The sequence below is a fragment of the Buteo buteo genome, chromosome 3 (genome assembly GCF_964188355.1).
Source record: "Buteo buteo chromosome 3, bButBut1.hap1.1, whole genome shotgun sequence".
NCBI classification, from domain to species: Eukaryota; Metazoa; Chordata; class Aves; order Accipitriformes; family Accipitridae; genus Buteo; species Buteo buteo.
The window spans coordinates 77,803,306-77,816,741 of record NC_134173.1 but is presented as its reverse complement, the minus strand read 5'-3'; the positions used below and the strand labels follow the sequence as shown (position 1 = coordinate 77,816,741).

The following is a 13,436-nucleotide window of genomic DNA, read 5'->3' as shown; positions in this document are numbered from 1 at the left end:
CAATTTCTCCCAGTGCTGTAGGGACCGGATCACCTCTGGGGGGCTCGGGGAGGTCAGTGTTCGCCGACGGCCATCCGGCACGTGCTGGCTCCCTGCCGGGGGGGGTCTTTCGGTCCTTACCGCCAGGCGGGGGGAAGCAGCTCTGCGCCGTCACCTCCACTTCGCAGAGGACGAGGAAATCCTCCCGGCCGGGGATGATGATGGAGACGTAGCGACCCGGCAGCCCGTTGCAGCAGACGGTGGTGGTGGAGCCGGGACCGGTCTCCAAGATGACCCCGCAGCTGCCGGGAAAGAACCGTTGTGGCTACGGCCGGCGGGAGAGTCCCGTGCCGGGGTGGGGGACCTCACTGGGGACCCCACTCACATGGGGTTACGCTTGCCATGGTCGGCCAGGGAGTCCCCGACGTGGACCTGGGCGCCGAGGAGGCTCTCCCAGCAGCAGTCGCGGCGGTTGGTGATGGTGACGGCGTAGACGGCGTGCCGGCGACCCAGGTCTACACGCCACCACGGCTCCAGCTCCATCTCGGTGTGGGCGCAGGAGCCGCGCTCCCAGTCGGCGTCGCCGTTCCCGTCCACGGCGTTGGCGGCCAGGCTGATGGCGTTCAGCGTGGACGACTGGGCCACGGGGCGACCCCGCGCCACGTCGAGGGCTGGAATTGCCGGAGGGAGCGTGGCAAGAGGCTGCCGGCTCCGGCTGTCGCCCTGCCGGCCCTCCGCGGCCCCACCGGGAGCCCCTCACCTCCAGGCAGGGGGAGGCAGCCCTGCAGCACCACCTCCACCTCGCACAGCACCAGCGTGTCCTCCCGGCCGGGGATGAGGATGGAGACATAGCGACCCAGCAGCCCGGCGCAGCAGATGGTGCTGAGCGAACCGGGGCCGGCATCCGTGATGGTGCCGCAGCTGCCGGGGAGGAAGAGACGGGGCTCAGGAGACAGCGGCACCGCTGGGGTGGTGATCCCCCCCACCTCCCCAAACCCCCACGTTTTCGGCTCACACGGGGTTGTCCCTGCCGCGCTCGGCCGGCGCGTCGCCAACGTGGACCTGCGCTCCCCGCAGCCGCTCCCAGCAGCAATCCTGCCGGTTCTTCACCACCACGGCCGCCACGGCGCGGCGCCCGCCCAGGTCCACGCTCCACCACGGCTCCCGCTCTCGCCGCGTGTGACTACAGGAGCCGTGTTGCCAGACGCCGTCCCGGTTCCCGTCCACCGCGTTGACGGCGATGCTGATGTTGGGGAAGACGGAGGACTGGCTGGCCGGGCGCCCCAGCGCCGCGTTATAAGCTGCCGAGGAGGGGGTCAGCCCATCAACGGGGCGTCCCGGTGAGGCTTCGTCCCACCAGGAGCGACTTCATGGATGCTCCCACCGGCAAGGAAGGGCGAAGGGTTGGGACTCACCAGCCGGCGGGAGGAGGCAGCCCTGGGCGGCCGCATCCTGCGCCAGGACCTCACCGAGCAGCAGCAGAGCCCAAGGAAGGGCCGTGGCGTGGGGTGCTGCGGAGGAAGGGGGAGCGCGGCGGGTCGGGGACCACCCTGAGCCCCGGGGAGAGGGTCCCACCACGGGGAGAGGGTCCCAGCCCGCTCTCCAGGCGTACCCCAAGCCCAGCGGCTCCCACAGGTCTCACCGTCGGTGCTTACCACGAGACATGCTGGTGAGGGAAGGCTGGAGGGTCTCCGCCAGCCCCTCCGTGATGATCCGGCCACCGGTGTACCCTCGCCGCCTCCCTGCTCCGGGAAAACCTAAATGGAAGAGGATGAGGAGGAAAGATCCGGCGCCGCAGCCAGCTGGGGTTTCCTTTGGGTCTGGCGGAGGAGGAGGAGGAGGAGGGATGGGGGAGGCTGCGCGGCACCGGTGTCTCTCAGGGATGGCACGGGCTCGGCACCCAGCTCCACCGGTTAATGTTTAAAAAGGTTTTGGCAACACAGTTGGGTGCCGCTTGCGGCGTGACCTTCCCCAACCGCAGACGACACCGTGCCAGGGAAGGACGGCGCGTCCCGTGGGAGCCCAGCGCCGGGAGGAAACTGGGGCGTGAAGTTCTCCAGTTGGAAACCAGTTTCCACCCCAGCCCTGCCGGGATGGTTTGGGTTGTCTGAGAGCTGATGGTGGTGAAAACCAAACTGGTTTTTGGCGGTGGAGGGGGAAAGGGCTTCATCCTCCCTGGGTGTTCCTGAGAGCTGGGGGGGGGAGAGAATCCAATTTTGGCCGGAATAGGGGGCACGGTGGGGATGGCCAAGCTGATGGCCCCCCCTTATTGCCACGGCAACGGTCCTCCTACATCACCACGGTGACAACCCCCTGTTGCTGCGGTGACAGACCCCCCCATCAACCCCCCCATCACCGTGGCGATGGTGCATGTACCCCCCCTATCCCCCCACCCGCGCTGGGGGTGTCACCCACAGCCGATTCACCCCCCCGGCGCAGGCAGAAAAGTATAGGCAGGAGGCGGGGGGGGGTAAAAGGTCGGTGGCCTTTATTAATTCCTTGATAAAAATCCAGATAAAAATCCCTGCGGGCACTGGGAAAGGCTCAGTGCAGGCAGGACAAGCAGCCCCCCCACCCTGGAGGCAGCCCCACTCTCGAGGGCGAGGCGGCCCTGCCATTTTGCCTCCCGCCCTCACCTGCTGGCCAAGATCTCCTCGGTGGCCAGGCGGGCGAGCTGGTGGAAGTCGAAGGTGAGATATTTCCTCCAGAACCTGCGGTCGCGGCCGTAGACCTGGGCAGGGAAACAGGGGCTGCCTGCGGAGAGCGGGCGGAGAAGACCCCGGTTAGGAGGGGACGGGCAGGTGCCGGAGCCAGGCGGAAGAAGCCTGATTCGGCACCTCCTTGTCTTACCGATGCCGTGAAATATCCTGGCGATGGCCCTGCCGGAGAACTTCTCGTCCTGGCGGATGGAGAGGAAACGGCGGATGTCGGCGCGGATCTGGCTCTCCCAGTCCTGCAGCTGCGAAGGAAAGGAGACGGTGGGGGTCACGTCCCTCCTCATCCTCACCCCAAACCCATCCCCAGTCTCATCTAAACCGGAGCTGCCATGTACCAGAAATACTGGCTGATGGCCCGGCTCCCAGTAAAAGTGGATTTGCTCACTTTAGCATCACCGAGATCTTCCTCCTCCTCTTCCTCCTCCTCCTCACAGCCACGCTCAGCCTGCTCGGCCGTGGGCTCCTTCTCGAAGTAGTCGCTGAGCAGAGCCTTCAGGCAGGAACTCCTCTCCTCTTCCTCATCCGCAGGGTGAGGACCCCAGGTCTGGAAGGCCACACTGTGCGCCCCAGTGTCAACCTCCTCCCTTCCCAGGACCAAAACCGGCCCCAAACTGGGAAGGACGGGAGGGCAGGCAACCGTGGGGCCGCCACACAGAGGGCTCTGCGAGGGTTGGGTGGTCTTCTCCACCCGTGCTCACCTCTGGAAGGCCTGGAAGCAGGCGCGGAGTTGTCCAAGAGCCATCTTCTCCCTGGCCACCACCCTTCGGTGGAGGAAATTGCAGACAGAGTCCAGCTCCTGGTCGGTGAGGTCGCCGTAGGCACGTAGGTGGAAGGACAGTTCTCCAAACTCCACCATGACCCCGCTCTTCCCCTCACTGCGACCGTCTGAAGGCACCAAGAGCTGGTTGAACCGGTGCCTGCCGAGATCCGGCACCCACCGAGACCCAGCCAGCTGCCGGCAGCGCAGGAGGGATTTTTTCCCCCCCTCCAACGAGGAACCCAGGGATGCCGGTACCTTGCCGCAGGCGCGGATCCCACTGGAGCTGGCGCAGGGCGCGTTTCACCAGCGGTACTTCCCAACCCATGGAGTCGCTCAGTGAGACCACGTCAAATTCCAGGGAGCTGGCGTTGCTGTGGTTCCTCCCTGCCAGGCGCTCCCGGGCCAGGAAGACGGCGATGGGGGGAGAACTGAGGGCAGGAGACACCAAAAAACCGCTGGCACCACAGCTTGGAGTCCACTTTTTACCTCCAACGGACCCCAGGGCCGTGGAGCAGCTCCCACCCAGCAGAGACCACGCCGCGGGGGCTCGCCCCTAGCACGGGGAACGCCGTGGAGTTGACACCGGTGCTCCGTGGCGCAGCTCTAACCTCCGTGCCACGGTCCGGAGCTGCTGGGGTCCCCTGTAGCACAAGAGCCGGCAGGAGGAGTAGGTGTGAGGCAGCAGCTCCAGCCAGCGCTGCGGGTGCAGCTCCAGGTAGCACAGGAGGGTCTCGATGCCTGCGAGAGAGGAGAGCGGGGAGTTGCGGAGAGATCCCAATCCCCTTCGGGACCTCCGCCGGCCTCGCTCGGGGCCGATTCCCCACCCCTCACCTTCCTCCCGTATGTCCAGGGATTCCACGGTTTGCTGGATGGGGATGGCTCGCTCGTGCTTGTAGCACACCCGCTGCCTGCTCTGCCTCGCCACGCCGCCGCTGCTGTTGTCCTCCTCCTCCAAGAGCTCGGCCATTTCGGCATCCTCTACCTCCCCGTCCTGCGAGGGACACGGCGTCACCAGTTAGAGGATGGGCAGGCTCCTGCCTTCTTTTTGGGACATCCCAACCGCTCTCCTGCCCATTCCTGGCCAGATCCTACACCACGGCTCACCTTGCCCCAGCACTGGGGCTCCCCAGGCTTCCCTCAACTGATTTAAGCTCCCTGATGTGACCACCCAACAATTAAAAGAGTTTTCTACCATGTTAGCTCATTACTTAATGAGTTAAAAAGCCGGGAAGGCCACAGGAGTGGGGGCCTCAGCACCTTCCTCACCTTGGTGACGTCCTGGTGTTTCTGGTGCAGCTCCAGGCACTTGCAGGGAGTGAAAACCTTCTGCACCAGCTTCTTGATGGTGAAAAAATCCACCGTGTCACCGTAAATGTGGCGCCGCAGCTCATGGAGATCCCCACCCTGGGGAAGCAGGGGTAAGCCTTGGGGAAGACCCCCAAAATGGAGGGGAACCCCCCCACACCCCACTGGCAGGCCCTACCTCCGGCTCCAAGAAGAGATGGCAGTGAGCCGGCTCACCATCTCGCCCGGCCCGGCCGATCTCCTGCACGTAACTCTCGAAATTTTTGGGCATGTTGTAATGCACGACGCCGCGGACGTCCGATTTATCCAACCCCATGCCGAAAGCCACCGTGGCCACCACCACGCGGAGCTGGCCGCTCATGAAACTCTTCTGGACACGGCGGCGTTCAGCAGCAGATAGGCCGGCATGGTAAGCGTCCGCAATCCACTTCAGCGGCCGGCGGACGCTCTTCTTTGCTGAAAGAAAGTGGGGAGAGAGGTTTTAATGGTGTTTAATTAGTGATTTCCACCAGCAAAAGCAGAGCAGCTAATTAAATCAGGGATGGAAATGAACAGCAAACCCCGCCTGTGGCAGAAATCAGCCCTGGGGACGGGGTGCCATGGGCAGGAGCAGGGCTGCTGCTCCGCAGCAAAGGGGTGCGCGCTCCTCGTTAGCTGCCAGAAGTCGTCAAGCCCCAGCTGGTTTGGAAGTGGGACAGCACGAGCTCACCCAGGCTTCAGCAAACAACAGCAGAGCTCGGCCACGGATCCACACCGCTGATTTTGAGGGAAAATAAAGACTCCCAGTCACGGTTACGAGGTTCAGAAAGAAAAAAAACCCAGAGAGCCGTACAATGAAGGCTTCCTGTGTACCAAACCCAACGTCGAGCCTTATTAATGACAGCTGATTAGCATCCATCATTATCGGCTGTCGCTAGAAAAATCAAAGCCTGGCTTTAGAGCCTCTGACGCAGGTGAGGGAAGATAAATGCTCTGCTGCTGTCAAGAGCAGTGCTCCATGGCCGGGTGAAGCCGCCGATGGAGCCAGACTTTGGGCGCCAGAAACCTCGAGCATGGCTCATTTCCTAGGGATTCTCCATTCCAGCGTGGATTCACCAGACAGGATATTTTGGGCTCATGCTTCTTTCGGAGAGCGAGGCCGTGCCACTTACCCTTTGCTTTTTTCCTTTCGGCAGCATCCCGTTCCGGCTCTTTGGCTCCGGCGGGTTCCTTCAGCAGCGTTCCTTGGAGGCAGGTCCGGATAAGCGCCGCGATGCGAGCCGTCTCCTCCCGCCTTGTGCAGTAGACGATGATGGAGTCCAGGCACCCAAAACGTTCCCCTTGCAGCAGGGCGATGAGGGCCTGCGGGGCAGAGAAGGGGGTGAACGTCCCCCCAAAAAAGGGCTGGGGATCTTCTCTCCTAGAAGATCCACTCTGGATCCAGCACCACAGCAACAAATCCGACTTCCTTAGATCCATCCTTGTCCCTACCTGATCCCTATCCCTGTCCATCGAGACAGAGAGGTGCAAGTTCGGGGGCACGGCGGCGGAACGCACGGCTATCCCTTCCTCTGCTGGGATGCCGAGGTGTTGGGCCACGTCCCGTGCCGTGGCCAGGGTGGCGGTTGCCGTCAGGCCCAGGAAGCAACGCACACCCAGGCGATCCCGGAGAACCTGCCAAGAAGAAGGGAAAAAAAAAAAAAACGGGAGCCTGACATCCCTCCTGGCCCCGATGGGTTCCCTCCGCCTCGGGGTGGGTTTTCCCCCTCACGCACCTTGCAGAGCTGCAGGTAGCAGGGACGGAAATTGTGGGACCACTCGGAGACGCAGTGGGCTTCGTCGATGCAGGCGAAGGCCACGGCCGGCAGTTGATCGGCGGAGGGCAGGCAGCTGGATCCCGATCCACTTCCGCCAACCAGGGCCTCGGGGGACAGCAGCAGCACCTGCACCTCGCCCTGCTTCACCTGCACCGGGAGCACCGGATCAGGGAGGAGAGAAGCACAAGGGATGCTTTACCCGCTCTCCCAGGGAAACGACCTGGCCAGGACGTGGCATCACCGCTGTCCGGCGCTGCCCTCACTGGGATCACGCGACCGCGTGGGTACGATGATGGTGGTGGGGACCCGAGCGTACGTGGTTCTCCCCGGCGAGTTCAGAGCCCCCAGTCCCTCACCTTCTCCATCACCGCTTCCCGTTGGGCTTTGGTCATGTTGGAGTGGATGCAGACGGCCTTCAGGCATGGCGGCAGCCCCGAGACCTGGAAGCGAAGCCCGTCACTCGGCCACGCTGGCCTTCGGTAACTTGGGGGGGGAACTCCCTTGGACACCCACCTCCCCTGTTTTGGGTCCATGCGAGCCTTGAACCCAGTGGCATCCTTGCAGGGGTTGGGGTGGGAGAACCGGGATATCCGAGCGGTACCTGGTCATCCATCAGGGACACCAGCGGGGAGATGACCAAGGTGAGGCACTGGGAGCGCTTGTGGTAGAGGTAAGCGGGGAGCTGGTAGCAGAGGGACTTCCCCATCCCCGTCGATAACACCACCAGCGTGGACAGGCCTGGCAGAACGAGGGGTTGGGGACTTCGCTTGAGGGGACAACCCGGCCACCCCGCACGGGAGGGGATCACGGGGAGCCCAAACCCCATGGAGGAAAGGAGGTCATGGGGGAAATAAACCCACCGGAGAGGATCCTCATGACGGTCACCTCCTGGCCTGGACGGAAGGAGCTGTAGCCCAGCGCCTTCAGAGCCTCAAATACCTCCTCTGGGGTCTCTGCAGGGGGAAGGACACCCAGTCAGGCGGGGATCAGAGGGGCAAAACCCCCCCTGGCCCCACTCCGAGCGCTGCGGGGAGCCGTACCTCGCACCTTCCCCTCTGGCCCCAGGTCATAGAGGGGCTCCATGGGTGCAGGGGGAGCGGGCGGCTCGTACGCCGGCCTCTGTACATCCAGGTAAGTCGTTGCCTCTAAAATCTTCTCGGATCTTTCCTGGTCGCTGGTTCCGTTCTCTGCCAGGGATGACAGCAGCAATCGGGAACTGCAGGCAGCTTTTCCTACCCTGCCTGGACACCCGCTGCCACGCAGGAGCAAGCACGGTGAGTCTGCCTGTATTTTAGGCCAGCGTTCCCGGAGGAGATACATCCCAGCATAAAGCCAGGCTGCTGAAGCCACCTTTTGATGCCAGGCAAACCCTCCCAGGAGCGCAAACAAACTTCCCACAGGGAAAAGGAAACGATTCCACGTCTCCCGGAGTTCATCCCGGAGCCAGCCACAGCGTGTCAGCGGAGAGCGAGGCAAGCCGGCAGGCCAGCAAGCCACGGGGCCTCACCGGAGGAGAGCTCTCGGCAGACAGTGTTGGTCCTGTGAGCCACTTCTTCCAGCGTGGGCAGGGGAGCCTCTTCCTCTTCATCCGCGCAGCCGCTCTCCTCCGGCAGCGGGCCGGCAGCTGTCTCTGCAGGTGGGAAATGGGTCCCTTCTCTACTTAAATCCACGGTAAAGAAACCGCCTCGTTTTTTCACCCTCTTCCCACAAGTTCTTATCCCTGCAAATCCTTAAGCCAACAGCGGAGAGAAGCTGCAGGGAGGTGGGAAAGCCCGACAGATGCTTCCCATCCTCCAGCCTCCTTTATGTCTGCTCCGGCACAGCCGGATCCAGACCCGGCCCATGGTTTTGCCAAACAAACCCCATAATCCGGCGTTCAGAGCCTTACCTCGGCCCTGGCACGCTGATGCCCAGTGCCCCGTCCCGCCGCACCTGAAGCAGACGTCCGAGCTTCGGTCGATGGATCCGCTGCCTCCTCCGAACTGCTCTGCTTTCTTCTTCCACTTCTGCTTCCACACCTGCGAAGCAGGACCATCTCCAGTTACTTTTATATTATTATTTTTAATAAAAGTATATTTTATTATGTTTTACCTTGCCCCGGCACCGGGCTTCTGCCAAAGCGCTGCATAAGCATGCCAAGCTTTAAAAAAATAAAGGCAATTTTCTTCCAGCTGATGCTCACCTCACCCAGAGATGATCCTAAAAGATTTCACATTAATTAAAGGGGAGATATTAAAAAAATCCTAGGACTTTGTGGCAGAGCTGAAGCCGAAAAGGCTGAGTGGCCTCTACCCAGCAGGACAAGCCTTTCCCCTCGCATGGCGTTTTCAGGGCGAAGCTGCTGCTGAAGGCAGGGCAGTCAAGGCAGCAGCGGAGGGGCAGGGAGCTGAGCCATGCCTCCTGCCTGCGTGGTCACAAAATAAAAAGATAAATTAACTAGAAGGTAAAATGTGGAAATTGAAAGAACGACACGAAGATGAGCGAGAGCCGGAAGAGTTTTAAATTCATCCTGGGCCAGATGAACTTAAATTTGACTGGAAATGGGTTTGGTGGTGAAAGCGGGAGAACAGCATGGTCCTGTCTGGCGGGAGGCTTTTGGCAATGCCCTGGGACATGCTGGCGGTGCCGAGGCAGCTGCCGAACAGGGACGTTACCTGCTTGCGAAGGCGATTTCCCCGCAGGGCGTATCCTCGGACGTAAGATTTCTTCTTCAGGTTAAGCCTGACGAAGTTGCCGCCTCTCTGCGGAGGTGCTCTGTGGGGAGAGAGCTTGGCTAGGAACCCCCCTGCCCACATGTGGCAGCGGCTCGGGGGGGCCATCGGGTCCCCATTCTCCCCCCCGCCACCCCTCAGCTCCTGCCTGCACCCAGTGCCCTGCCCGCAAAACGACTTTGAGGGAAATAAACTCCAAATCTTTCATCCCTTAAACATGACCAAAGGCGACGCAGACGCTCGTGGAGAGGCAAAACGTGTGCAGGGCATAATTATGTACAAAAATCAGACTTAAAAAAACCCAACCACCCCAAACTTATTCCTTTCCCGTCTCCAGATCCCTGACTTAACACAAAGAAGGAGGAATTAGGGAAAGAACAGCTCACTATTTATAAAAATTAAGAGGAAAAAGGCCCCTGGGCTCTCTCAGTGTCCTTTTCCAACCACGTTTTGGTGCTTTTGAGCACCACGAGGCATTGTCGCAGCCTGTGACCTGAAGGGCTCTGGCAACCCCCTCACGGGAGTTTGAAGCGAGGTGTGAGCTACGCCAAGGCAGGTGAACCTGCAGTGGAGCGCCCGGCAGCGCCGCCGGCACACCGACAGCGCCGGGAAGTCGGCAGGACCTACCTGGCAGCACCAGCTCTGCAGGTGGGTCTGGGCTTCTCCTCCTCCTCCTCCAACTCCCCCAGGATGTTTTCCAAGGGATCCGACACCTTCCCGCTCTCCTTTTGGGCCGCCGCACGCTTTTCTTCCTCCTCCTCTTCCTCCTTGCTCTGCTTCAGCCCACTGGCAGCACTGAATGTTCCCTTGGCTGAGTCCCGGCGGCACCGCCTGAGCTTTGCGGGAGCCGCCGCGCCGCCTCCACCATCTCCGCGTGGCCTTTTCCTCCCGGAATCTTCCACCGATGGTATCCCACCACCCTCCTCCTGCTCCGGAGGCGCACATCCGATCTCTCCCCGCTCCCTCTCCTGTGTGGCACCCGGGATTGTCCCTTCATCCTCCGGTGTCCCCTGGCACCTCTGCAGCCAGGCAGGATCCAGCGAGCCCAGTCTCTGTGCCACTGTCTGCTTCAGCTGCTGGAATTTATTTGGTGGTGGCGGCAGGGGGGGCTTCAACCCTGCAGCAAGGATGATGGGGGCCAACCCTGACACCGAGGGAGGAAGGAGGAGATCTCCCTGCTCACGTCCCTCACTCTGCGAAGCCTCTGCCGGCGCCGAGGCTTTGTCACTTGTTCCCAAATTTGTCTGAAGCCCAGGGACAGCCAGGGTTCGCCTAGCAGTGGGGATCCTCCTTGGGGTCAGGGGTGTCTCCTGCGGACGGGGGAGAAGGACAGACAGGGGTCAGATAGTCCTCCGAAACTCCGCACCCCATCTCCAAATCAAAGGGGACCTTCGCCGGCATTTGTGGGTGCTCTGCGTCCCCAGCTCCCACTCTCTGCTAACAGCGGGGGCTCTGGCAGGAGGGGGCTGTGATTTTGGGGGGCTCTGGCAGGAGGGGGCCACAATTTCGGAGTGGCCAGAGGGGGGGAAAAAGGTCACAAGCAGCTTCAGTAGAAGCTTCTATCTGCGCTGCAGCGGTCAGCGCCAATTCCCGGCCAGCCCTGACCTTCCCGGCAGCTCCCAGGTTGGATTTCAGCTTCATCCCGTAGTACTGTGCCGAGGCTTTCGGCACAGCGCAGCTGCGGCGGCTCAGCCTGGGGGTTTTCGGCTGTCGGTTCAGGTGTGCGCCCCAACAACCGGACTCCGGCACCTGCAATGACACTGCAAACTGTTAAATCCAAACCATTAAATCCCCAAACCTGTTAAATCCAAACCTTTAAATCCAAAAAACTTGAATCCTATCCTGAAGATGAGCTCCAATACCTCTGAGAGGAGAAAGGAGCTGGACAACAAGCTCGATATGATCACACCACGGCATCTTTTGGCCGCAGGCAGCACATCCAGTGTGCTTTGGGGTGAAAAATGCAGTCCTGGGGCATTTATCACCTCACCCTAAGCACAGGGGCTGGCTCGATCGTTGCCTCGTTAAGAGGCTGGTTAAAACGAGCCCACGCTTTCAGCAGTCTGGATGCTGGCCAGCGTAAAGTGTGTGAGGGATCGCAGGCGTTCGGTTTCCCACCCCCATGGTGCCCTTATGCTCTCCGTTTGGGATGTCTTATTCTCCCACAAAGCCAAAAATAGGCATTATGTGGTGCCAATTAGACAATTTTCCTTGCTAAGGTCAAATAAACCCCCTTATAAACAGGCAGGACGAACATGGCTTTGTCTGCAGTAAAGGACAAAGCACAAACACCCCAAAGCGCTCGCGTCAAGGGTGAATCTTGGGGGTTCAAGGCTCCCGGAGACAAAACTCAAGGCCAAAGTCAGGGTGGTTCTCTGGTACCTGCTCCGGAGCTGCCGGTTGGTAGGAGGGACTGAGCCGGGAGGGATCCGACTCCTCTCTCTGCTGCTTGAGCATCTTGTACTCCTTGTAGAGCCCTGTGACAGATTGTCAAGACCGTTTTCTGGTGTATTTAGTACTTACCGGAAAACCCCAGCAGTTCCCACACTGAGAACAATCGATGTGTGCCACCAAAGACCCCCCCCAACATCAAACCAACCCGATGATGAGTGTCCAGCTCGGCACGAGGGGTCACCCCCACCCACAAAGCACCCACAGCTCCGGCCAAGCGCTCCACCAGCCTGTGGGGGGGAGCCCAGCACCACCCAGGACCCTAAAATACTCCCTCAGCATGGGGGGTGGCAGGGCTGGCACTCACGTCTGGTGTCCTCCGGAGCCGCATTGATGTCAGCCTGCGAGGAAAACATGTTAAAAGATCATTATTTCAGGCTACGGAGCAAATTATTGTTATTTTCTGCTGCCGTGGAACGAGAGAGGGCTGGCTTGGGGTTTTTATTTTTTTTTTTTTTTTTTAAAGAGAACTGTGGTTGGGGCAGCATCACGCTTGTTCCTGACTCTGGGATGTCTGTTCTCCTGTGATTTCTCTAGATATAAGATGTACCGTATAGAAATGGAGGTGCCCCACTGATGGAGGGCTGGATTAGGGGGTCTCACCATGGGGTGTCCCTTTCGTGGGTCTGGGTTAGGGGTGCTGTGGGGTGCCCCACTGATGGGGGGCTGGGTTAGGGGGCTGTGGGGTAGTCCTTTGGTGGGGGGCTGGTTAGGGGAGCCATGGGGTGCCCCACTGATGGAGGGATGGGTTAGGGGGGCTGTAGGGTGCCCCACTGATGGGGGGTCTGGGTTAGGGATCCTACCATGGGGTGTTCCTTTGGTGGGTCTGGGTTAGGGGTGCTCTGGGGTGCCCCACTGATGGGGGGCTGAGTTAGGGGTCCCACCACAGAGTGCCCCACTGATGGAGGGATGGGTTAGGGGGGCTGCAGGGTGCCCCTATGATAGGGGACTGGGTTAGGGGGGCTGTAGGGTGCCCCACTGATGGGGGATCTGGGTTAGGGATCCTACCATGGGGTGTCCCTTTGGTGGGTCTGGGTTAGGGGTGCTGTGGGGTGCCCCACTGATAGGGGGCTGAGTTAGGGGTCCCACCACAGGGTGCCCCACTGATGGAGGGATGGGTTAGGGATCCTACCATGGGCTCTCCCTTTGGTGGGTCTGGGTTAGGGGTGCTATGGGGTGCCCCTGTGATAGGGGTCTGGGTTAGGGGTGCTGTGGGGTGCCCCACTGATGGAGGGCTGAGTTAGGGGTCCCACCACAGGGTGTCCCACTGATGGAGGGATGGGTTAGGGATCCTACCATGGGCTCTCCCTTTGGTGGGTCTGGGTTAGGGGTGCTGTGGGGTGCCCCACTGATGGGGGGCTAGGTTAGGGGTCCCACCACAGGGTGCCCCACTGATGAGGGGCTGAGTTAGGGCTCCCACCCTAACTGCCACAGGCCTTGGCCGGAGCCCACCGCCAGCAGCCGGCTGAGGCTGGATGCCGGGGAAAAGCCCCTCTCCCACAGCTCTCGACCCCCCCCCCCGCCCCCCTCAGGCACCTGGCTGGGCTTCCTCCGCCGCTCCCGCAGGAAATCCGCCTCCCACCGCTTCAGCAGGGCCTTCAGCTCCTGCCGCCGCTCCATGGCGCCCAGCGAGGGCAGGGATCTCGGGGAAGAGGCTCCGAGGCCTCCCGAGGGACCGGGGGTTGTGCGTGTGAGGGAACCCGGGGGTCGGCGCCTC

At 61.2% G+C, this 13,436-nt stretch overlaps 1 protein-coding gene across 1 annotated transcript; it reads right to left on the bottom strand.

Annotated features, from left to right (window-relative positions):
* Positions 1-2,451: 2,451 nt before the first annotated feature.
* On the bottom strand, positions 2,452-13,376 carry RECQL4 (RecQ like helicase 4). Its single transcript, XM_075024110.1, has 24 exons — positions 13,256-13,376; positions 12,027-12,060; positions 11,651-11,745; positions 10,874-11,017; positions 9,896-10,578; positions 9,212-9,311; positions 8,446-8,575; positions 8,065-8,208; positions 7,598-7,744; positions 7,418-7,510; positions 7,159-7,295; positions 6,914-6,997; positions 6,516-6,704; positions 6,232-6,414; positions 5,913-6,102; positions 4,940-5,217; positions 4,723-4,860; positions 4,288-4,447; positions 4,065-4,194; positions 3,712-3,884; positions 3,395-3,581; positions 3,082-3,253; positions 2,830-2,938; positions 2,452-2,733 (listed from the first exon to the last, which is right to left on the bottom strand). Exons 1-24 carry the CDS (start codon positions 13,337-13,339, stop codon positions 2,612-2,614), a joined length of 3,906 nt encoding a protein of 1,301 aa, XP_074880211.1. The 5' UTR covers positions 13,340-13,376; the 3' UTR covers positions 2,452-2,611.
* Positions 13,377-13,436: the final 60 nt, after the last annotated feature.